This window comes from Pseudonaja textilis, chromosome 9 (genome assembly GCF_049901715.1).
Source record: "Pseudonaja textilis isolate UNSWEBS1 chromosome 9, rPseTex1.2, whole genome shotgun sequence".
Classification (NCBI taxonomy): domain Eukaryota; kingdom Metazoa; phylum Chordata; class Lepidosauria; order Squamata; family Elapidae; genus Pseudonaja; species Pseudonaja textilis.
In genome coordinates this window covers 844083-865702 of record NC_141998.1, presented here as the reverse complement: position 1 = coordinate 865702, position 21620 = coordinate 844083, and the positions used below count along the sequence as shown (strand labels likewise).

The 21620-nt window shown below is 47.9% G+C and overlaps 2 protein-coding genes across 2 annotated transcripts in view; one reads left to right on the top strand and one right to left on the bottom strand.

The window, feature by feature from the left end:
- Positions 1-889: 889 nt before the first annotated feature.
- Positions 890-12740, bottom strand: TSR1 (TSR1 ribosome maturation factor). Its single transcript, XM_026715232.2, has 15 exons — positions 12622-12740; positions 11910-12013; positions 11595-11811; positions 10485-10619; positions 9261-9664; positions 8990-9149; positions 7724-7884; positions 7339-7535; positions 7023-7185; positions 5570-5683; positions 5100-5232; positions 3685-3801; positions 2657-2797; positions 1493-1567; positions 890-1388 (listed from the first exon to the last, which is right to left on the bottom strand). Exons 1-15 carry the CDS (start codon positions 12722-12724, stop codon positions 1210-1212), a joined length of 2403 nt encoding a protein of 800 aa, XP_026571017.1. The 5' UTR covers positions 12725-12740; the 3' UTR covers positions 890-1209.
- Positions 12741-12883: 143 nt separating this feature from the next.
- GMCL1 (germ cell-less 1, spermatogenesis associated) overlaps positions 12884-21620 on the top strand; it is a 13073-nt gene continuing 4336 nt past the window's right edge. The window contains exons 1-10 of the mRNA XM_026715237.2: positions 12884-13189; positions 14179-14302; positions 16002-16098; positions 17240-17337; positions 18021-18133; positions 18522-18587; positions 18677-18761; positions 19199-19289; positions 19633-19773; positions 20276-20345. Coding sequence (XP_026571022.2) covers positions 13008-13189; positions 14179-14302; positions 16002-16098; positions 17240-17337; positions 18021-18133; positions 18522-18587; positions 18677-18761; positions 19199-19289; positions 19633-19773; positions 20276-20345 — 1067 coding nt within the window. The 5' untranslated portion in view covers positions 12884-13007. The remainder of the gene's footprint in view (positions 13190-14178; positions 14303-16001; positions 16099-17239; positions 17338-18020; positions 18134-18521; positions 18588-18676; positions 18762-19198; positions 19290-19632; positions 19774-20275; positions 20346-21620) is intronic.

Sequence of the window (21620 nt, the reverse complement as noted above, 5' to 3'; positions counted from 1 at the left end):
AGGATCCTTCCCCTGCCACGCCCACCAAGCCACGCCCAGAGAACTGCTAGTAAAAAAACTTGAATCCCACCACTGTGCTTCAGACAGCGCTAATGGCACCTATGAGGTTCCTGTTAATTATCACTCCCACACAGCTCATGTCAAGGAACTTTTGTTAAAAAACACAACTATATGAGGAAGGAAGGAAGGAAGGAAGGAGAAAAGAGCCTAATGCTGGGAAAAGAAGGAGGGGACAGGAGAGGAGGTGGTGGCTGAAGTCACGGAAGCTGTCGGCGTGAGCTTAACTGGACCCCAGAAGATGGCAGAGGTCAGGAAGGCCTGGAGGAATGTGGTCCATGGGGTCGCAATGGGTCAGACTTTGCAACTAACAGCAGGGAGGTGGCTACGAGCCTTCCTTTACGCTGGAGTTTAGTGGCTCAAGTCAGCAGAGGGTTAAAAGAAAATCCCCATGAATGCCCTTCTATAAATACCACCCGCCAACTCTTCTGACATCTGAACAGGAGCAATTCGATACCCCACACGGAACCAGTGCAGAGCGAAACCTGCCAAACCATCCAGAAATCCCTTCTATGGATCTGTTTTGAGGACAAAGTTTCATTTGGATGTATGAAGCTGCAAACAGGAAACCTGTTCTATCTTTCCTGCACCGTGACAGATTTTGGTCCTTTAGTTCCAAGATTCGGGTTTCTTTTTTTCTCCTGGGGTGTGAGCAGAGAAGCTTCACCATCAGGGAAGCTGGAGCTGGGGAAAAAAAGAGGCGTTCTAATTTTTGCCTGATCCAAACCGCTCTGCCCTAAGTAATCATGAGCTGCTTAGTAGTTTCCAGATCAATAAAGGAATTTTGCTGTTTCGATAAAATCACTGTTTCAAGACGAGGGATACCAAAGAACGTAGTAAAATAGTAAGTTTTACTCTCATCTTTGCCACTGAAGACTCCTTCACAGGTGTGATTGTCTCAGTGTCTCTTTACCCGGCTACTCGAGAGCCAAACTTTCTCCTGCATAAACCCATCGGCAAGACAAGGACTCCAGTGCCTCCGTGAAATGGGAAGCATATTAAGGCCAATCAAAGGAAGGACAATTGGCTGCTTCATAGATACCAGATTTCTCCAGATGTCGGCCATCGAAAGAAAGAAGTACCCCAGACGTTTATTTTTTGTTGGAAACCGTATTTTTGTCCCCTGCATAAACAGTTGCTCAGCTAGAGCCGCTAGTCCATTTTCTCCTCTCCCTCCAGGCGAGGCGGGACGCCATCCCTCCACCTCGTGGGCTCCGGCACGTAGGGGTCAAACGTCCACCTGGGAAAGACCCGCTTGTACAAGGTCATCAGCACCGTGTCCTGGGACTTGAGCTGCCCATCGAACTGGCACTTCATGTGGCCATGGGTTCCTGGCAGCCAAAAGGAGAGTCAGCGCAGGCAGCCAGCGAGGGAGGGAGATTTCCTGGGCTGCTCCCCCCGCCCCCTGCCCCCCCAAAAGCTTTCACCCGCTTACCCAGAGGTTCCTTGATGTGGCCACGGCGACCCCACTTGGTCCGGAGCTCCACCGGTTTGAACCACAGGACATCCTCTGCCGGAGAGGGAGAAGGAAGAAGTAGGAAGACTCCCGGCAGGTATGACGACCCAAAAGGGCGTGGCACAAAGGCAACACAGTCACATCAGTAAGAAAAGTCCCTTTTATAACCTCCAACTTTGCCCCCAATGTCCAGTTGCCTTCGGCTGGAGAAAAAACTCTCCCAAAACAGTCTTTAAAGGGAGGAAATTCAGTCCGAAAACAAAGTACATATAAACTACATAAAAATCCACACAAACCACAAGCTGCAGCAATTAACGGGGCAGGAGAAGGAATTGCAGCCTTGAAAGGCCAGCAAAACACACCCAATTGGGAAGACGCCAGGAATGCAGATAACCCTCGACCATAACAGATAACACAATTTCCTACAAATTGCTGTGTGCAACCCTCCCTTTTTAAACACTGTGTTCGCAGCTGCCGCTAATGAAGGGAATCAGGGCCCTTTCCTCCCCCGTAAGCCACACAACTCACATTGCTCCCTCCTCCCTGCGTGCCCTAGGATGAAGAGGGGGTGGGCCTGGATCTTCCGAATTCCCTCTCCCTTGTTCTACCTCTCCCCTGCTTTGCCCAGCCGGACTGTGCCCTTTCCCAGTTTCCTCCACAGCCAATGAAGCCACACTCCCACTCCCTATCAGCTGCTTGGCCTCCCCCTCGGAATCAGATTCCAACACGGGGATGACAGCACGGTTCAGAGCAACCCCCGAGTTTGTAGTCACAGACAAGAATGGCATAAGCTCTATAACAGAAGTCTCCAAACTTGGCAACTTTTAAGACTTGTGGACTTCAACTCCCAGAATTCCTGAGCTAACAAGACAGAAGGAGGAATTCTGGGAGTTGAAGTCCACAAGTCTTAAAAGCTGTCCAGTTTGAAGACCCCCCGTTCTGTAAAGCAAGCATACCCAGCACAGACCTGGGGTGTGTGTGTGTGTGTGTGCTGGGGAGGGAGTGGATTCCTACAACACTGCCAGTGGTCAGAGCAGCTGCAGACAGGTGAGCCCTGCACTACCCATCCTTTGAATGGGGTCAATTTCTCTCAATGAAGTTACTGCAATTCTCCCTGCCCACACCGGACTTTGAGTACAGTACCTCTGTTGAAGAACATGTAGCGCACGACGGCCAGCTTGCTGAAAATCTTGAACGGGTGGCCACTGAGCACCACCCGTTTAACGACTACCCGGTTGGGGTCGACGCTGAGCAGGGAGCCCGTAGCCAAGAGGTTCTGCACTCCTGCAAAGAAGCCCAAGTGGGAACCCTGTGACGCCAGGAGGTGAGACGGGCCCAGGGCGCAACTTCAGGCTGGGCAATCGACAACCCGCGTTTGCAACGAGGAATGGAGCCCACCCGACTCCAAAGGGGCAGAAAAAGTGCCGAGGCTCCAATCCAAGCCACGTTTTCAGCTAACCTCGCGGATAACGTGGCCACCAGGTGGGATAATGTCCCACGTGGGCCACACACTGTATTCAGCATAGCGGCTGAGGCTGTTGGGAACTATAGTCCAGCAACCAGTTTGTTACCGCTGCATGCAGCTTTTAACACAAATCTGAAAGAACCAGAGCAGTGTCGCCAACCAACCAGGCCCGAGGCAATGCACAAGCCCTTGGCGCGCTTCGCTGGGGAGAAAGCCCCACACCGCCTGTCCCCACCCCGTGGAAAACAGGATGTGCTCTGGGACATTCCCCCTCTAGGCCCCACAGGGACCCAGAATGAAGGCTGACCAGCTAGATCGAGGGTCAAACCGGGCAAGTTTTAAGACTTGTGGACTTCAACTCCCAGAATTCCCAAACTAACATGACTGGAGGAGGAATTCTGGGAGTTGAAGTCCACCAATCGTAAAGCTGTCAAGTTTGAAGACCCCTGAGCTAGAAGGATAGGGAAATGCCGTTTTCCATTCCCAACTGCTGAAGAGGAAGATGTCCCCTCCTGGCACCCTGAAGGCAATGTGAGAGGGACCATCCAATCCATCTGCAGGTAACAGGTCACGGGAGGCTGCTGGAAAGGGGGGCAGAATCCAGAAATGCCAGCGGAAGCGGGTGGCGGCAGCAGCCGTTCACCAGAGGATGCCAACACAGGGGAGCCCGTACTGACCCCAGGTACCGTCCCGGTGCCCAACTCACCGTTGTTCTCCTGTTTGAAGAGCAGCACCGAAGCAGGAGGAAAAGTGATGGGGGCATAGATGGAGGCCACCACCGCAGTGTCAGCATGGAAGAACTTCTCCAGCTTGTGTTTATCCGCTGCAAAGAGGGGAGGAAGGGGTTGCGTGTTTAGTTTGGCTGGACCGAGAGACTATTTGTAGCTCAGGGTTGACCTCATGAGGTTGGTCCTTGGTGCTCTCTGAGCTTGGTCATTTTCATGCAGACGTTTCGTGACCCAACTATTTAACACCATCTGTGCTAGAAAGGGAGTGGAGTTTGCTCTCTCCACTTGTATACAAGTGGTTTGCCCTGTCGGTGCTGGTGGAGCGATCTTGCTGGTTCCTTGGTTAGGCTGCTGTTTGGTTGTTTGTCTGAGTCGGTAGCTCCTTCACTGGTTTACTGTTTGATTCCTGGTGTGAGGTTAACCCTGGTGTTTAAGCACAGATCCTGACATGAAGCCATTTGTTCCTCAAAACGAAAAGGCTTTCTATCTCACAGAAAAGCTTCTGGAGCGGCTTACCAAGATCAAAAGGAAAACAGCCTTTACCTTTCTTGGCATTTACAGTTTTAAACAGCGTGGCACAAAAAGGAAGCGGATCGGGAGGGAAAAGCGACACAAACGTATGTTAGCAGCTCAAGCTTTAAAATATGGCTCGACTCTTGCAAAGCTCAAGGGACCCTCAAAGGCTGGAATGGGGGAGATTTGTAGATTCTGAGTTGTCTTCTCCCAGAATTTGGCTGCAGTTTCTTCGAGGGAAGCTCCTGGATGAAATCGCTGATTATCTGCGATGAAACTGGTGTTGCCTCCTACAAACCACATAAATTCTCCATGCTGATATATTCCTTCCCTGGTCCTTCAGCTCTCTGAACCGTGTACTCACTGCTACTGTAACTAAGTCCTTTCCCCTCGCCTTCTCTTTCCTTCCACCTCTGCCAGCATCAGAGCCTTCTCCGTGGAGATGGGCCTTCAGGTGACGGGTCCAAAGGAAGGTAATTTGAGTTGGTTCAACAACGATCCCCACCTTCCACACCGCACAGTATTTGAGGATATTTTCCAAATGCACGTGGCCAAAAGGAGGCAGGAAAGAGCTGACACCCATCTTCCGTATTCTGAACTAGATTTGAGCCACGCAGACAACTAGGTTGGGGGGGGGCTGATACTCTGTAAACAAGCCCTATGAAGTTTGATTCAGGCATGTCAAGCTCCCTCCACAAAAACTGGGAATTTCACTCAGCCCTGCCTGCCTGAATCAATTTCCCAGTCTCCTCAGCCCAAAGGCCATTAAGAAGCAACCCCCCTGCCCCTCCCAACAAGGCCTTCCATCCCCCTCCCTTCAGAGGGGAACCTGTAGGGGTTTCACCTCCCCTGGCAGGGGCTGAGGACACAGCTTCCCCACCTGAGGTGTGCTGTGAGTAGAGCGGGGAGGCCCGGAACCGACGGAATCCACAATGGACGATCACATCCTCTTTGGACTTCACTGGCTCGCTGTACCCTGGATGGCGCCTCACCAGGAGGTTCAGCACAGACATCTGGAGACCGTAAAAATGGAGGGGAGGAATCGGAGGCTGAGCTTCTCGGGTCACATCAGCTGGTTTTCAGACTGATTTGGACCCCTGAGAGAAAAGCCTGTTCTTCTAGGCCGGAGGTCTCCAAACTTGGCCCCTTTAAGACTTGTGGACTTCAACTCCCAGCTGGCTGGAGAATTCTGGGAGTTGAAGTCCACAAGTCTTAAAGGGGCCAAGTTTGTGGACGCCTGTTTTAGGCCCTTGAGCCAGCCACGATCAGCCAGGCCTTCCCATTCCTTGCCCCGGAGGAGAAAAAAATCAGTCACCCCACCCCACCCGTCTCTCTCTCTCCTGAACTCACCTTCTGCTCATAGGGAAGTAATGTGAAGAGAACCAGAGGCTCCTGTTTCTGCTCGAAACTCTCCAGAACAGAAACGGGGACATTGCAAAGGTGGACTGTAACGTACCAGCCGACCTGCGGAAGGAGCACACGGCACAGAAGGGAACGACACTGGGTTAAAACTCTGCTGGTTTGCACCCTTGCTGTGTTTCCCAAAGCGCAGAAGACCCTTTTTCAGATACCAGGTTGATGGCAATGTTGGTATAATGCAGGGGTCTCCAACCTTGGCCACTTTGAGACTGGTGGACTTCAACTCCCAGAGTTCCTCAGCCAGCGTTGTTGAAGTCCACCAGTCTTTTTTTTAAAGTTTTTTATTTTAACAACAAACAAAACAACATAAGACATAAAACATAAAAACATCATCCTTCTTCATAAATTTACAAAGTGTATCAGTTGGTTTACCACTTTTTTTTTGTGCATCCATTTCCTAAACGCTAATATATTACATAATAACTCATATTATCAATCAACAATTGTATAACCTAATATCATTACTGAGAAATCATTTATCTATAATTTTATTAATTCATACTTTAACGAGATAACTATAATTTACTTAATTTATTTTGCAATGAATCGTATGATCATACCAAATCTATCTTAATAAAGTTTTATAAAAATATCAAAAAAAAATTATATCCTAAGTCTAAATATTCTATTATTATGTTTTATTATCTATTATCTATACATACAATAAAAATTTGAAGCATTTGATTGTAAATGTATTAACAGCGGCTAGGATTGTATTTGCTAAAAACTGGAAGAGTGAAAAAATTCCATCAGAGGAAGAAATTATTAAGAAAATATTGGATTGTGCTGAAATGAGTAAATTGACATTTGAAATTAGAGAACAAGAAGATAAACAATTTTATGAAGCTTGGGATCTTTTTTATCAATGGTCCACCAGTCTTAAAGTGGCCAGGGTTGGAGGCCCCTGACTTAGATGACCCTTCTGGTCTCTTCCAACTCTATCATTCGTGGCTGGCCGAGGAACTCCGGGAGTTGAAGTCCACCAGTCTTAAAGTGGCCAAGGTTAGGAAACCCTCTGGTATATTGGGCTTCGTTTATTTTTCCCCCTCTAGAAATTAAACCAAAACCTATCACAAGAGGCAGCTCCAATTCAACTCCCAACTGCTTTGATACAACTGTGGAGATTGGAACTCCAATCTCGGTTCAGAGCTTGGATACGCCACACAATTAAAGAAGGAACGTTCACTCATGGCCAGGGAATTCTGGGAGCTGAAGTCCACAAGTCTTAAAAAGCTGCTAAGGTTGGACACACCCCTTTATTAAAGCCTAACTCTAAAACCCAACGCTTGTAGAAGCACAATAACCGTGATTGTCTTTAAAAAACATTCAACGTGTAAAAACCAACAGCGGTTAAAAGACGAGGGAGACTGGCAAAAGGACCCACCTGAGCTCCGTCTGTCTCCTCCTTTTCCAGTTGGCGGAAGACGTGCTTCTTGGTCCGGGAGAAGTCCTGGAACTGGAAGATCCGGGCGTAGTCCCTGGGGAGGTTCTCCTTGGGGTCCCAGGGGGATGTTCGGAAGCTCTTCAGCCCCCTGAATTTTTGGAACCTGAGGGAGCCGGCGGGATCATCCTCTTGCCTTGCCTTCCACCCCACTCCCTGTCACCCAGCAGAGCCTCCCAGGCCTTGCCTCAGTTTCCCACACACACCCCTGCATCCCCCCCCCTCCTGCGGCCCTCTGGCCCTTTGCTGAGGCTCTCACCGGACCCGAGCTGGCAGATCCCGGGGGGTGTCCACCTCGTCCGGAAACATTTCTTCCTGTCGCTCCTGTCGGTATTTCTCCAGCATCGCTTCTTCCTCCTCCATTTTCTCCTCGGCCTGCTCGGTCTCAGGCAGCGTCATGGTCTCAGAATCCTCCTCCTCCTCAGAAGCAACTTCCTCCCTGCTGCTGCTCCCATCCTGGCAGAGGAAAAGCAACGTGGGCAGAGTACTGAGTGAGAGACAGCAGGAGGAGGCCTCCCCAGCCCGTGGTCCTCGGCGCCTGCCACGTCCCCGTGTCCACCTTCAAGGCCCCTGCCCGCCAGGGGGCCTGTCACACCCTGCAGTCTTTCACCAGGTTACTGTCAAAGCGAGGCCAGCTCCATTACCTGGGACATGGCTTCTTCCAGAACCCCTTCCTCCTCTTCCTCTTCCTCCTCCTCCTCGCTGCCACTTCTCCATTCGGCCTTGTCCAGGATCCAGGCAGCCTGATAGGCAGATGTGCCTTTGGGGACCCTCCTGGCCACCTTCTTGCTCTGCTTACGAGATTCTGGGCGTAGCGGGAAAGAGAGTTACTGCCTGAGAATCTCTCCCCAGGAAAAAAGAAAAGAAAAATAAGGCATTCCTCCTGTCAGTGTAAAGCAGGAGTCCCCAACCTTGGCCCCTTTAAGACTTGTGGACTTCAACTCCCAGAATTCTCCAGCCAGCTCTGCCTCTGGGAGTTGAGGTCCACAAGATTCTGGGAGTTGAGGTCCACAAGTCTTAAAGGGGCCAAGTTTGGAGACCTCTGGTGTAAAGCCATGGTTATTAGGGCCCATCCGACTTCAACGTATAGCAGGGGCTTCTTACGTCCTCCTTTAAAATAACAGAAGGCCTGGAAACCAGGAAGGTTCCCTGGGCATCTGTGAGTTGGCCAAGGACAGCAGGCTGTGGCTTGGTTAGGCCAGGGGTCCGATCCAGCCTGGCACAACATGTACAGATCAAGAATCTGAAGAACTGTTTTTTTCCATAGAGCAAACCAGGCTATCAAAAGAACACTTGGAAAAAACAATTAAGCCCTTCAAGATCTTTTTTTTGGTTATCCTTAAAGCTTTACCTTAATCATCAATATATTAATGCCACTTGTCAATACTGTATAAATACCACCGTACTGAAATATAACATTATGCGTGTTTTATAATACAATAAGCCAGTAATAAGAATGAGCTCTTGAAGAAACGATTGGGAGGGAGATACACACGGCCTCGAACCCCACAATGGAATCGTGGTTCCAGATGGCTGGCCCTTGAGGGAGGACGGGCAACATCCACACATCAGAGTCAAGCTATACTCTGTTTTTTACACTTCCGTCTCAGCGAACCCAGCCACCATAATGAAAAGCTGTGGCTAGCAGTTTAGAGGATAAACTGGAGTAAGGAAACACGGCTTAGGACAGGCCTCTCCAAATTGGCCACTTTTAAGACTTGTGTGGACTTCAACTCCCAGAATTCATAAGCCGGCCACGGACCGGGGTCTCCAAACTCGGCCACTTCCAAATTTGTGGGCTTGGCTGGCTGGGGGATTCTCGGAAGGGAAGCCCACAAGTCTTACGGTTGCCAAGTTTGGAGCCCTCCGGCTCAGGGCACCCCAGCCAAGGCAAGCCCTCTCGGACTGACCCTCGGCCTCCTTCAGCTCCTCCTCCGAGGGCCAGGTCTGCTCTCCTTCCATTGGATCCGGAACCCCTTCCGCCTGGAGAGACTCCTGCTTGGCGGGGTCAGCCGTGCTCAGCACCTTCACCTCTTCCTCCATCTCGGCAGCGCTGCTGCTAAGGTCGCCCTGCAAGAGGCACAAGAGAGCAGCTCGGACCACGCCCCCTTCTGGGGTGGGGAGGAGCATCTCCGTCAGACCCGGTCCAGGAAGAGGCCCCACCCGTCTCTTCCTTCTTACCAGCTGTCCTCCTGGGCCCTTGGGGTTCAGGGCAAATGGGTCCGGAGGAGCGTCCACCTGATTCATCTGGAAGTCTCCGTGCCCAACCACGTGCACCAGGGAGTTGACGTTCAAACTTCGTCCCCTCACGTAGCCAGACACCTTTAAGGTCCCCACCGTGGCACTGTCAGAGCTGGGCACAAATTCGGCCGCATCAGCCAGCAGGTGAGCCCGCCGGTCTCGGAAGGCCAAGTGCTGCTGTTTCTGGCCAGCCAGGTGCTGCAGCAGCAGCGCAGTTTCCTGCTCTGTGTGGAGAGGGAAAAGCCTGGCCCCAGGGAACCGCTTCTCGGTCCCCTTGCTCAGCTTCTTCCGGTAATCGGTTTGCTTCTTTGGCGGCTGCTCAGCCAGACCCTGAACCGCGAGGCCTGCAGGGAACAAAGAGAGCGGCTTCCTTAACTACAGAACAGCTGGAGAAGACGGCCTGTCCTCTGGATCACCACCGAGGCTGCTGTGAGGAGTAGCACTTTAAGACTTATATACCGCTTCACGGTCCTCTCTAAGTGGTCTACAGAGTCAGCCTTTTGCCCCCAACAATCTGGGTCCTCATTTTACCCACCTCAGAAGGACGGAAGGCTGAGTCAACCTTGAGACGGTCAGGATCGAACTCCTGGCAGTGGCAGAGTTTGCCTGCAATACAGCACTCTAACCACTGCACCAACACGGCTTCCTGCCTTCTTTTCCTTCCCTTCCTTTCCCAAGCAATAGCACTTATATACTGCTTTACAGTGCTTTACAGCCCTCTCTAAGCGATTTACAGAGTCAGCCTCTTGCCCCCCAACAATCTGGGTCCTCATTTTACCCACCTTGGAAGGACGGAAGGCTGAGTCAACCTGGAGCTGGTCAGGATCGAACTGCCAAACTGCAGGCAGACAGCAGTCAGCAGAAGTAGCCTGCAGTACTGCATTCTAAGTACTATGCCATCACGGCTCTCGTATCATGAGAAAAGACCGTAGAATACCAACAAAGCAGCAATAACAATTACAGAGCATCAGGGGAAGCAAACTCATGTAATCAAAGACCCAAATTTAGTGTCAGGGAACAGATATTTCACATAGCTGGGCTAGTGATAAAAAACTAAGCATTATACTTCTCCAAGTCCTACAAGACGGCAGCTTTACAGCAAGGATTGTAGCCTGTACCTTACTGGATGGATGGAGAACAGGCTGCATTGGGCACCAGACTCACCATAGCTGGGGAGACCCTGTGCAAAGATGCAGGAGAGGCAGTGATCGCCAACAGCATCCCAGCCATCTGCAGCATCCAGCAGGAAAAGGAGAGTATCAGCTACTTTGGCAAGATCTAGCACTGCATGGAGGCTTCCTGGAGAACAAGAAGTACAGAAGTTACGACCCTCTGAAATATCCCAGGGAAATGCAGGAGACACCATAGAACTATTTTGTAGGTGTAGAGGCTGCCAAGATGATACAACGGTGGTGGGACTCATCTCCGGGGGGGAGGAGTCTGCCTCCCGAGATGAGGTAGACCAGCTGCTTTCGTGGTGTGAAGACAATAACTTGGTCCTCAATACCAATAAGACCAAAGAGCTCATAGTGGACTATAGAAGGAACAGATCAAACATCCAGCCTTTGCTTATCCATGGAGACTGAGTGAAGCAAGCAATGAGCAGCCAGTTTTAAGTTTCTGGGTGTTACCCTAAAAGAGGACCTGACCTGGGGGGCTCACATTGCAGCCCTGATTAAAAGGGCCCAGCAGAGATTAGACTACCTGAGGCTTCTCAGAAATCAAAAGCTGGATGGAAAACTGTTGGTAACCTTCTACCGCTGCACCAGAGAGAGTATCTTAACTTACTGCACCTCTGTATGGTTTGCCAATTGCACAGGGGCAGATAGGACAGCACTCCAGAGGGTTAATGTCATTGCCCAGAGGATCACTGGTTGCCCTCTCCCCTCTTTGGAAGAGCTTTATAGCTCCTGCTGCCTTAAGAAAGTTCAAAACATCCTCAAAAGATCCATTTCATCCTGGCCACCACCACCCTCTTTTTTTTTGAACTATTACCATCTGGCAGACGGTACAGGACAATAAAAACAAGGACAAAAGAGCTGGAAAACACCTTCTATCCTAGGGCAGCAGCTCTTTTAAATTTTACTGTATAGTGCAATATTGATGCAATATCAGAGGTTTTCAATTCAAGTGTATAGAATGTAAAGGGCATGTGTTTGTTTTATTTTTATAGTTATAATGTACGCTGAAGATGGTGTTTTATTTCATTTGTACGAGGTGCAATGACAATAAAGTCAACTAAACTAAGATGCTTCTGTAAAATGAGGCCCTCACCTGCATCAGCCACCACAAAACGCCAGCGCAGCTTGGACCGTGGGCACAGCAGGACAAAACCAGGCGCCCCCCCCTTTGCCGGAAACACAACCGAATCCTGGTGACTCCGGAAAAGGTTCAAGGCCGCCTGGGGGTCAACGTTGGCGTGGAGCGGCACCAGGACCATCAGGTGTGGTGGCCCATCCTTGCGCCCCAAATGCCGCTTTTCTTCCAACACCTGCAGACGGAGAAAGAAGCCAAGGTAGGTGAGGCTCCTCCACTCTCCAGGGCAAGCGGCCCGTTTTCAGCTTCCCTGCTCTGCTGCTGCCGACTCACAGCCTCCTGGTGTTGCCGGCGAAGCTGCCACGCCCGGTGCCTGCGGTCCTGCTTGGACCAGTTGCGGTGTACCTGACGAGTGAAGGTCTTAACCGGGACCCGACCTGGAGGGGGAAAAAGGAGGGGAAATGGCAGATGATTTGCTGGCTGCCTGCCTGCCTGTTGCTCCTCGGAGGATAAAAGCGGGAAGTGCTGTCTTCGACCAGACAGGGAATTTCCAAACCTGGCAAGCCTTGTGGACTTCAACTCCCAAGATTCCTCAGCCCAGCCAGGCAGACAGAGGGACTCTGGGAAATGAAGTCCAGAAGTTGCCAAGACTGGGGGAAGACTGGCGTTTCTCCTTCTCGGCCACTTTGGTCTTGAGCTTCCTGAATGCCTCGACCTTGAAGTCACTCAGAGCAGGGCTCTCCAACCTTGGCCCCCTTTAAGACTGGCGGACTGCAATTCCCAGAATTCCTCAGCTGAGGAATTCTGGGAATTGCAGTCCGCCAGTCTTAAAGGGAGCCAAGGTTGGAGAGCCCTGACCCAGACGACGGAGAGACACCGAGAGATCGGCCTCTGGGCGCTCCGGCCCTCAGGGACGCACCGGGATGGGGTAGACTGCTCCTTGGACTGGAGGCTTTCTTCGCCGTCCACCGAGACTCCTTGCTTCCGCGGCGACCTTACCCAAAATAAAACTCCCCGGGGAAAAAAAGGAGCTCCTCCCGCTCACCTCCCTGCCTCCGCGCGCTGCTCACGCGGTGCCTCCCGGCCTTGTGCGGCTTGTTCTGCTGCTTCAAGGAGCCCGCGCGGTGGACGGCCGCCTGCTTCGCCATGGCCGTGGCCACCGTCGCGCCGGAAGTGACGCCACCCAAGGTCCGGGTCTAGGTGCCGCTCTAGGGCCGCCGCGTCTTCTCCTATTGGACCCGGACGCCGACGCGTGCGCAAGAGGCGGTCGCGCGGCGCCGTCTGTGCCCTGATTTTTCCCCCGAGCCGGGAGCGCATGCGCAGATGCCGCTTTGGCGGTGAGGCGGGTGGGCTTCCTTCACGTCGCCGGCCGCGCGTCTCCATGAGGAGAAAGAGGCGGCGGCGGCGGCGGCGGCGGTCGGGCGGGCGAGCATGGGCTCGTTGAGCAGCCGCGTGTGGGGGGGACCCAGAGCCGGGGGGGCGGCGGAGGGGTCGGAGGGGGGTCGGAGGGTCGACGGGGCCCTCCCCAAACGGAAGCGCGGCGAGGGGCTGAGCGAGAGCGAGAGCGGCGAGGAGAGCGACGGCGAGGAGCGGCTGCTCAGCACCCCCAGGAGGTACGGCCGGGAAGGGCCCCGTGGGGAGGGAGCGGCCCAGGTGGGGAGGGGACAAATGAGGCGCTGCTCTTCAGCCGGGGGGAGTGACCGTCCCGTCCCGCTTCGACGCCTCCCGAAACAGAACAGAATAGAGCTGGGACCTTGGAGGTCGTCTAGTCCAACCCCCTGCTCAAGCAGGAGACCTTAGACCAGGGGTCTCCAACCTGGGACACTTTAAGACTTTGGACTGCAACTCCCAGAATTCCTCAGCCAGCAAAGTCCCCAAGTCTTAAAAGTGGCCCAGGTTGGCTGAGGAATTCTGGGAGTTGAAGTCCACAAGTCTTAAAGTTGCCAAGGTTGGAGCCGCCTGCCTTTAGATCAGGTGTCAACCTTGGCACTTTAAGACTTAGGACTGCAACTCCCAGAATTCCTCAGCCAGCAAAGTCCCCAAGTCTTAAAAGTGGCCCAGGTTGGCTGAGGAATTCTGGGAGTTGAAGTCCACAAGTCTTAAAGTTGCCAAGGTTGGACACCCCTGTGTTTAGACCATTTCAATCAATCAGAATAGGGCTGGGAGGGACCTTTATAAGAGATTTTATCAAACAAGAAAATAAATAAACCAGTGAAGGAAACAGACTGGAACACTTTCCCTCTGGCAACCAATTATTCAGAAAAATCAGAATTTATTCTCGAGTAGACAAATAATTATGCAGAAGAAATACTCTTAAGCAAATAGGCACATGGGGGACCGGGGGACCAGACCGCTTCTGCAAGCAAGCTACTACCGGTATATATCAACAGGCAGGAGACACATACACACACACACCCCACACACACTCCCTCACACTGATAACGTTAAGTAATTCAGTAATGAAATGTCTGCAAGCAAACAGCCTAGCTGAGAGAGCCTCAAGAACTCTACACTGCAACAGATGAGTAAGCTACGGATGTTTTTCTTGGTATTTGTATCATATATATGTAAGAATTCAACACATATTTTTTTTCTAACTCAGGAAGAAGCTAAAAAGCACTTCAAAGTATATTTATCAGACTCTGTTTTTGAATGGTGAAAACAGTGACGTTAAAATATGCGCCCTGGGAGAAGAATGGAACTTGCACAAGATTTACCTCTGTCAGGTAAAATTTTCCTTTTTCTTTCTTGGATCTCCACTGTCATTAGGAAGCAGCTTCAGACCTTTTGTTTAATACTCAAACGCAGAGTTCTGCTGCCTTGAATGAGGTCCAGAAAACACAGGTACTGTGTGGTTCTCCTTGAGACTCAGCCCAGGCGCTATTAAGCCAGGTTGTTTTTCTGCCGTTCAGAGGCCTTTCAAACCTACAGTTTATACATCCAACTTTATAATGTTTGATGATGGTGTTTAAGCAAACCATGTTTACATGTATGAGTATTAGAGGCAATCTTCAATTTATGATCTTTCCGTGGTGGTTCGAAATTATGAGGGTCTTGAAAAATGTGACTTATTACCTACCCCCAAAGTTACAACTGTTGCACCATCCGCATGGTCACAGTTTGGGTGCTTGGCAGCTATTTCACATGCAGTCATGCGATCCTGATTTGTGATCTTCCCAGCCAGCTTCTGACAGCAAAGTCAGTTGGGAAAGCTGGATTTCCTGAATGACCCTGTGATTTCATTAATAAACCCTGTAAAAATGGCCATAAAATCTGATCTGGTCACGTGAAGACTTGCTTTACGACCATGCTGACTTATGACCAAAATTCTGGTCCCAATTCTGGTCAGAAGTCGAGAAAGCTGAAATTCAGCAGCTAGAGAAATATTAGTCTGCAGCCACAGTGTCCCGTTGCTGTACGTATCAGAGTAGCAGAGAGCTAATAATATATTAACACAATTTATGAATAATACAGATTTGTTGGGCTTAAGGAACTAGAACAAGAAGAATATTGCTGTACAAATAGATTTTATTTTTTTAATCTCTCAGGCTAAACATCAGTGAGTGATAGCAGCTCATAATGAGTCACCTCCAGCTGGGATGTGAACTTCTAGTAAACAGTATTTTTCTCCTCATTGGATCAAAAACTAGCTATTTCTAGCTTTATAAGAAATGCACTTTAATGAAAAGGTATATCTAAGTGTATGTACTGTACGTATTAATTTATCTACTTGTATGTGTGCTTATAGAGATGTCAACGTATCTATAGTATACTACTTCCTCTCTCCTCCCAGTAATTGTATGTGTTGCATGTAGTTCCTTCAACATCTATATAGGATGGCGGCCGCGGGAATTTTTGGCCAAGGTTTAGATAGTAGTATGTATTTTGGATGTTGTTATATATTTTTCTGATCACTTATCTTTCTTGGATGGAATCTGTCCACTTGTATAAATAAATTATAACACGGGTTTGGCCTGGCCCCCTGTCTCTTCACATTGGATACCGGTTTCAGTTCCAGTGTAAGTAAGCCGCAGTTACAGCCAAGTTGATAACCTGCGATTTAATGTTAGTTTACTAACAAAACCAGACCTTGATCTTAGTTTTAGTTCCCGGAGCAATCGTTCCATTGTTTCCCATTTTAGATGCAATGAAAACCTATTCGGTTCGGATCAAAGTATTAAAACCAGTGCGTGGAGGTGAGGGGGATTGGTAGGCAAGTGAAGCAATTGGTTCAGAATATAACCAAGATTGAAATTTAGGAAATGTATCTTCAAATTAGGAGGGACAAATAGAAAATTTAGTTCAAGGGAAACTCTCTTAGTTCCTTTTGCTATGAACATAATATCGTGATATAACTTCTTATGTAAAATCTTTTAATTCCAAGGGTTGTACAATTATTTAAAAACATGATTTTTCCGTTTGTAGTCTGGCTACTTTTCAAGTATGTTCAGTGGGTCTTGGAAAGAATCAGGAATGGACACCATAGAATTGGAAATTCCTGATCAGAACATTGACATAGAAGGTAAGCAAGGAATCCACATTGGACTCTTTCTAAATAAAAGTTTCATAGTTTTCATTATGAATGAACAGCAAATTATGAAAATCACATTTTTATGGTCTGGGAGATAAATGCTTTCCTAATGCTTTGTCACTATCAGCATATAAAAAGAATTCACGTTTAATTTCATAACTGTTCATTCCTGCCACAATGAAACTTGAGTACAATGTAAGATTTTGTTATGGCTTTTGTTGAGAGGATTGAGGTAGCTTGCTGAAAATCATTATGCAAAATTCCAGGTAGCTTATGCCATTCTCGGGACAGGTTGCAGGCTATAGATACACCCTGTCTTCATTTAGCGACTGCTTTCTGTTCTAACAACCAAGTTGTTGAGCAAACTGGCCCTGTGATGTTGATTGGAACACTCTGCCTGAAATTGACCAGATTTTAATCAGTTTCATGCTTAAGGCATGGGGGGAAATAAAACTGCCATTATTGATTAAATAGTATGGATCATATTTCTCCCTGAAGCGTTGAAATTAATATCTCAGGCAACACATGTCTGCATTACTAACACTGTTACGAGCTAAGACCCTTGTCATGGCTCCCTCGGAAGCTAGCTTCTTCAACCAAGTGCGGAAGAAAGACAATGTTGTACTGCGAATTTGGACCATTGGTTACGTGTCTGAGTGGCTTCACAACCTAAGAGAGTAGGACTCTCATTGCAATAATGCTTTTTTTTTTTTTTTTTTGCCATTTAGCCATTGTGGATGCATATTTTTCAACTTGATGGAAATGCCCATCCCTTACTTTTTGATCGATTTTTGAAGCTTTGTGCGCTGTCCCACTTCGTCAGCTGGTGAAACCTGCAGGCAAATGGGAGTTTCCTAGCACGAGAGGTGCTTACGCTCGGCCCCAAATGTGGTGACTCCTCTACTTAAATTCACCATTTGTCCTGCTTAAGCTTTTACATTTTTTTTTAAAAAATAGCACCTGATCTACCACTTCTTAATATTCTGGGCATCATCATCTTGTTACTATGTGTAAAATAATTTGAGAAGTAACACTTTTTGAATATCACCCTTAATAAATATACTGAATTGGAAAAAAAAATGTATAACTTGTTTTCCATGTATGAGAAGCCTTAGGACGTGGTTTTCTTTAGCCTTACAGGTTGCCTTTGGCTCACTTTACCGGGATGAAGTATTAATAAACCCCAGCAGAGTCATTGCCCTTCTGGCAGCTGCCAGCATGTTACAGCTGGTAAGTGGAAATGGCTCTGTGCTTTTACAGACCTTTGCGTGGCAAAGTGCAGAGCTTTCAGTCCGAAATCTCCCGAGGGCGGTAAAGTGATAGACCCCAAATGGTTGGGGGCAAGAGGCTGACTCTGCAAAGCGCCTAGAGAGGGCTGTGAAGCACCGTGAAGCGGTATAGAGGTGCTATTGCTATCTTCATTTGTATTCTGGGGATGAGCACATGGTCGTTGCCACATCCCTTCCGTTATCCTAAGGGCCGTGTTTCCAAGCACATGCTTAGCAGTATCAAAATATCTCTTAACTTATTATTTTGATTGGCAGAATTGGGAAAGACATTTTCTCGCTATCTCTTGCCCCTCCTCCCCTTTCTAGGTGGGGACATATAAATGAATGATCGATGCTGCAAGCGCAAGGACTTCTTAGAAATGTGTTCAGAAAGGTTAGGGTACCTCTGGTCTCAAAATTAAACAACAGGGTACCAGCCACTCCCTTTTCTCCTTCAGTTACAAAGAGAATACAATTTTGTCTACTCATGGTGGAGACTGGCAGTATGGCTGTTTGTCCGGAGGGAGCCAAAATATCTCTAGATATTCATTGCTTGCATTTCTGCCAGCTAGCTGGAGGTGAGGGCCCCCCTGTAGCATTAGGCCTGGGAGTAGGGATTTATTTTGCATCATTCTGTGTTTACAGGATGGCTTAATACAGCAGTGTGGTGAGACAATGAAGGAAACAATTAATGCAAAAACTGTGTGTAGTTACTATAATTCTGCGGGAACATATGGATTAGATTCTTTGAAAAAGAAGTAAGTATTGGCACTAAGAAAGGTTTTGTTGAGGAATAAAATTAGTATGACTTCCCTTTGATTTTCTTTTCACGGTGATGTGGGCTTTGACAAGCATGTTGCGTGATATTTTTCAGCAGAAACCTTGCTGCTTATTTATGACAGAACATTGGGAGCATGTATAGGAAATTAAAAGTTAAAAATAGAACCGTCCCAGTACGTGGTCCATTATGGTTTGACAAGAGTCATAGTTGGGATGGGATGGGCTTTGGAATATGACGGCTGTGGGCTCCCTGTTTTGCTATAACATCTGGGGGGAACGTGCTCAGCAGCAGCTTAGTCGAAACGGACCTTGCATCTCGCTGCATTGCCTATGTGCTGTGAAAGGACTGGCTTGTTTTAAATCCAGGTGTCTTGAGTGGCTCTTGAACAACCTGATGACCCATCAGAGCGTGGAACTCCTCAAAGAGCTCAGGTATTGAGTTTTGGGGGTCGACCCAGACACTGTGGGAATAGAACGCAATTCAGGACACAAGTCCTGCCTTTTGGCGTTGTTTGTTTCAGCATAAACCTCATGAAACAGCTGATCAGTTCCTCCAACCTGTTTGTCATGCAAGTGGAGATGGACATCTATACTGCTCTCAAGAAGGTACCAATATTTAAGAACATCGGCTTGGATATTTCTTCCAGATTGACAGTATTCTTATAGACCAATGTTATATGTGTTTGTGTAAAGCTTTAGTTGCTACTACGTTCGTATCGGGATTGCGCTGAGGTATTAGAAAGATTGAACCATTACATCACTGCTGCCTGGGGGGCGCCCAGTTGGGGGCTCCTTTCATGTCCCCGTTAAGTTGCCCACCAAGGTGGTACCCATTTGACTACTCGCAGTTGCCTGCTTTCAAACTGCTGGATCGGCATGGACTGGAGGGTGGTGAAGGAAACTCATCCCGTTCCATGGCAGCAACCAGGTCTCAAACGTGGCCCAGCCTCCTAACCTTGTGAACCACCAGGCGCCTGAAGCTTTAGCTCCTTAGTGTATATACCTCAGGTGGACCTTACAGGTGTTCCTTTGTTTTTATGTAGTGGATGTTCCTTCAGCTGGTGCCTTCTTGGAACGGATCGTTGAAACAGCTTTTAAGTGAAGCGGATGCCTGGTTCTCCAAGCGCAGAAAAGGTCTTTATGAATCAGTGCTTGGTGAATATTTTGCACGTTGGAGGTCTTCAAAGCAGGATATATCGTATCTTCAGCTAATTCTTCATTATGGGATGTTCCATATTGGCCCAGCAGGCGTATCTTTTGTGTGGGGTGGGGAATTTATAAACCATAATCTTCCACTAGTTTATCCTCTGAGTCACTTTGACTTTTAAAAGCAAAATCAGGATATATAATCCTATTAAACCCTATCCGAATTCACTTCTCCGTTAGGATTGATAAACTGCCTACAGACAGCAGTGCTGCTTTTCCCTTAATAGTAAAAATATATTTGGACCCTTAAAAATCTGCTTTAACTTTTCAGATTTTGAGGATGGGATCTCATTCTTGGAAACGGAACAAGGATATGCGTTTATAGCCGTGTTCAAATATCTGAGGCTGCAGTATATAATCAGTGATCTGGCATCCGCAAGAATTATTGAACGAGACAGCCTGATTCCTGCAGGTAAGAATGGAATAGCCTGTTTCCTTTTCTCTATCATGCCAGGCATTTGAGAAAGTAAAATCAGGCGTATCACAATTGGTGTGCCACCAACAAGTGGACGTGTCTTGGTAGTAAAATTGGCGAATCATTGAATCTAGTTTCCGGCACTTAAGCTGGTTTTGGGCTAGGTTTAAATTATTTCTCCACTTCTCTTACGTGCCGCTGTGTGGAAAGAGATCAAAGCAGGAGGTCATAGCCTTTCCTCTTCTTGTCTCCCACTTCCTTCTCTAAACTTGTGGCTTACAGGGCCTACTGGCTAATGACCACAATAAAGGGATCTGAATTTGTTTGCTACGGTATTTGTTTTTAGACTGATTTTTTTTTAACTTGCATCTAGGGGTAAATGAACGGCTCAGGGTCAGTTTTGATTGGGACAGCATAGAAGCCTTGTAAAAATATTAAGTGCCCCTTCACTTTCTCGCTTTGTTTGTAAAAGGCCCACTTTGGTCTTTCTAAATTCTAGACTGGCTCTTCTCTGTTTACAAACAGCAGTGGTTTGCCATGCTTAGAGCCGAACAAGACAACGACATCGGGTACGTATAATGCCTCTTTCTCTGGGGCTGGGAAACACATCTTGCAATGTTCCTATAAGGAGAGAACCAATAAAGTAACTGAAAAGCAGCCTAGGTGTTCCTAATTTCAAAAGATTTTTGGTGTAGTTGCAGCAATACTTCATGATATGATCAGAAGTGGAAAGGCTCAACCCCACCGACCACAAAGGGAAGGCTCAGGGGAGATTTACAGAGGCGGCTAAAATAACTTCTTTGAGGCCACGTGGATATTTGTGGCAGCTTAGAAACAGTCACAGCAGCCGCCCCCAATCTCTCCGCCTCTGGGGCCCCGCAGCAGCCGTGCATGTGCACTGCTTTCCCAAGTGCAGCTAAGGCATAACTTTGTGCTATGCTGTATTATACAGAGTAAGAGGCAGAGACGGACCTAATTATGGCTCCCTTCGCTGCAAAGGAAATCGGAAGTTGCTTCTTCCTATTTGTTGTTCTTTTTCTCTGCATTTTTGTCTTTTTCTTTATTTTCTTCTGTGTTTTTGTTAATTTTGATCCTCTCTTTAAAACTTTAATAAAATTTATATTTTTAAAAAGATTTTGGTGTGTTAAAGAACTTTAAGGATCTGAATTTATTTTGGATAAATTTGTGAAAGATGTTATGAAACCTGAAGATATTAAACCGATAGAATTGTTTTGCACGAATTAGTACTTTTTGCAGAGAAAGTCTTTTTTCACCCAAAAATATTGCTTGCCAACAAGCATTATTAAAAGTTAGTCAGAAATATTACATGGATTGATTTCCAAACAGTTTTCGACTTTGCCTTCAATGGACATTTTGAATACCATAGCAGGACTAGCATAGCAGAATATGCTTTTCGGTGAATGGAAATTGCTAACGAAGAAAAGGTCAAAATTAAGAGAGAATAGATAATTCTGAATTATGTATCGCTTGCATCTGAATTGTGGAAAGTAATCCAGGTTAGTGGATTATTCCCAATTGTTCCTAATATAACAAAACCTAAACATTGCAGTAAAGATTTTCAGATTTCTTCTAATGAAGTGACAAGTACAGTCTCTTAGAACAGGAATTCTCAAGAGACACTTTGGTGGTAGTGGGCGGTGTCCCTTTGAGTTCAATGAGAAGATTCCTCTTCTAGTAGTTCTCAGCTGATAACTTAATTTTGGGTACTTGCACTTCTGGTGCTGTTCTGGGAGCCCCAGGAGATCCTCTTCAGGTATTCCCATTATGGCACTTTAGCCTTGGGTTAACGTTTGGCATCCTCTGTATTGAAGGGCAGGTATAAG

Excerpts from the sequence above, each read along its gene's own strand:
- TSR1 (XM_026715232.2), bottom strand. The coding sequence starts at position 12,724 with ATGGCGAAGCAGGCGGCCGTCCACCGCGCGGGCTCCTTGAAGCAGCAG. Across the intron at positions 3,802-5,099 it reads CTACTCACAGCACACCTCAG|CGGATAAACACAAGCTGGAG; the intron begins GTGGGGAAGCTG and ends CCCTCTTTGCAG. Across the intron at positions 1,389-1,492 it reads CCACATCAAGGAACCTCTGG|GAACCCATGGCCACATGAAG; the intron begins GTAAGCGGGTGA and ends TTTGGCTGCCAG.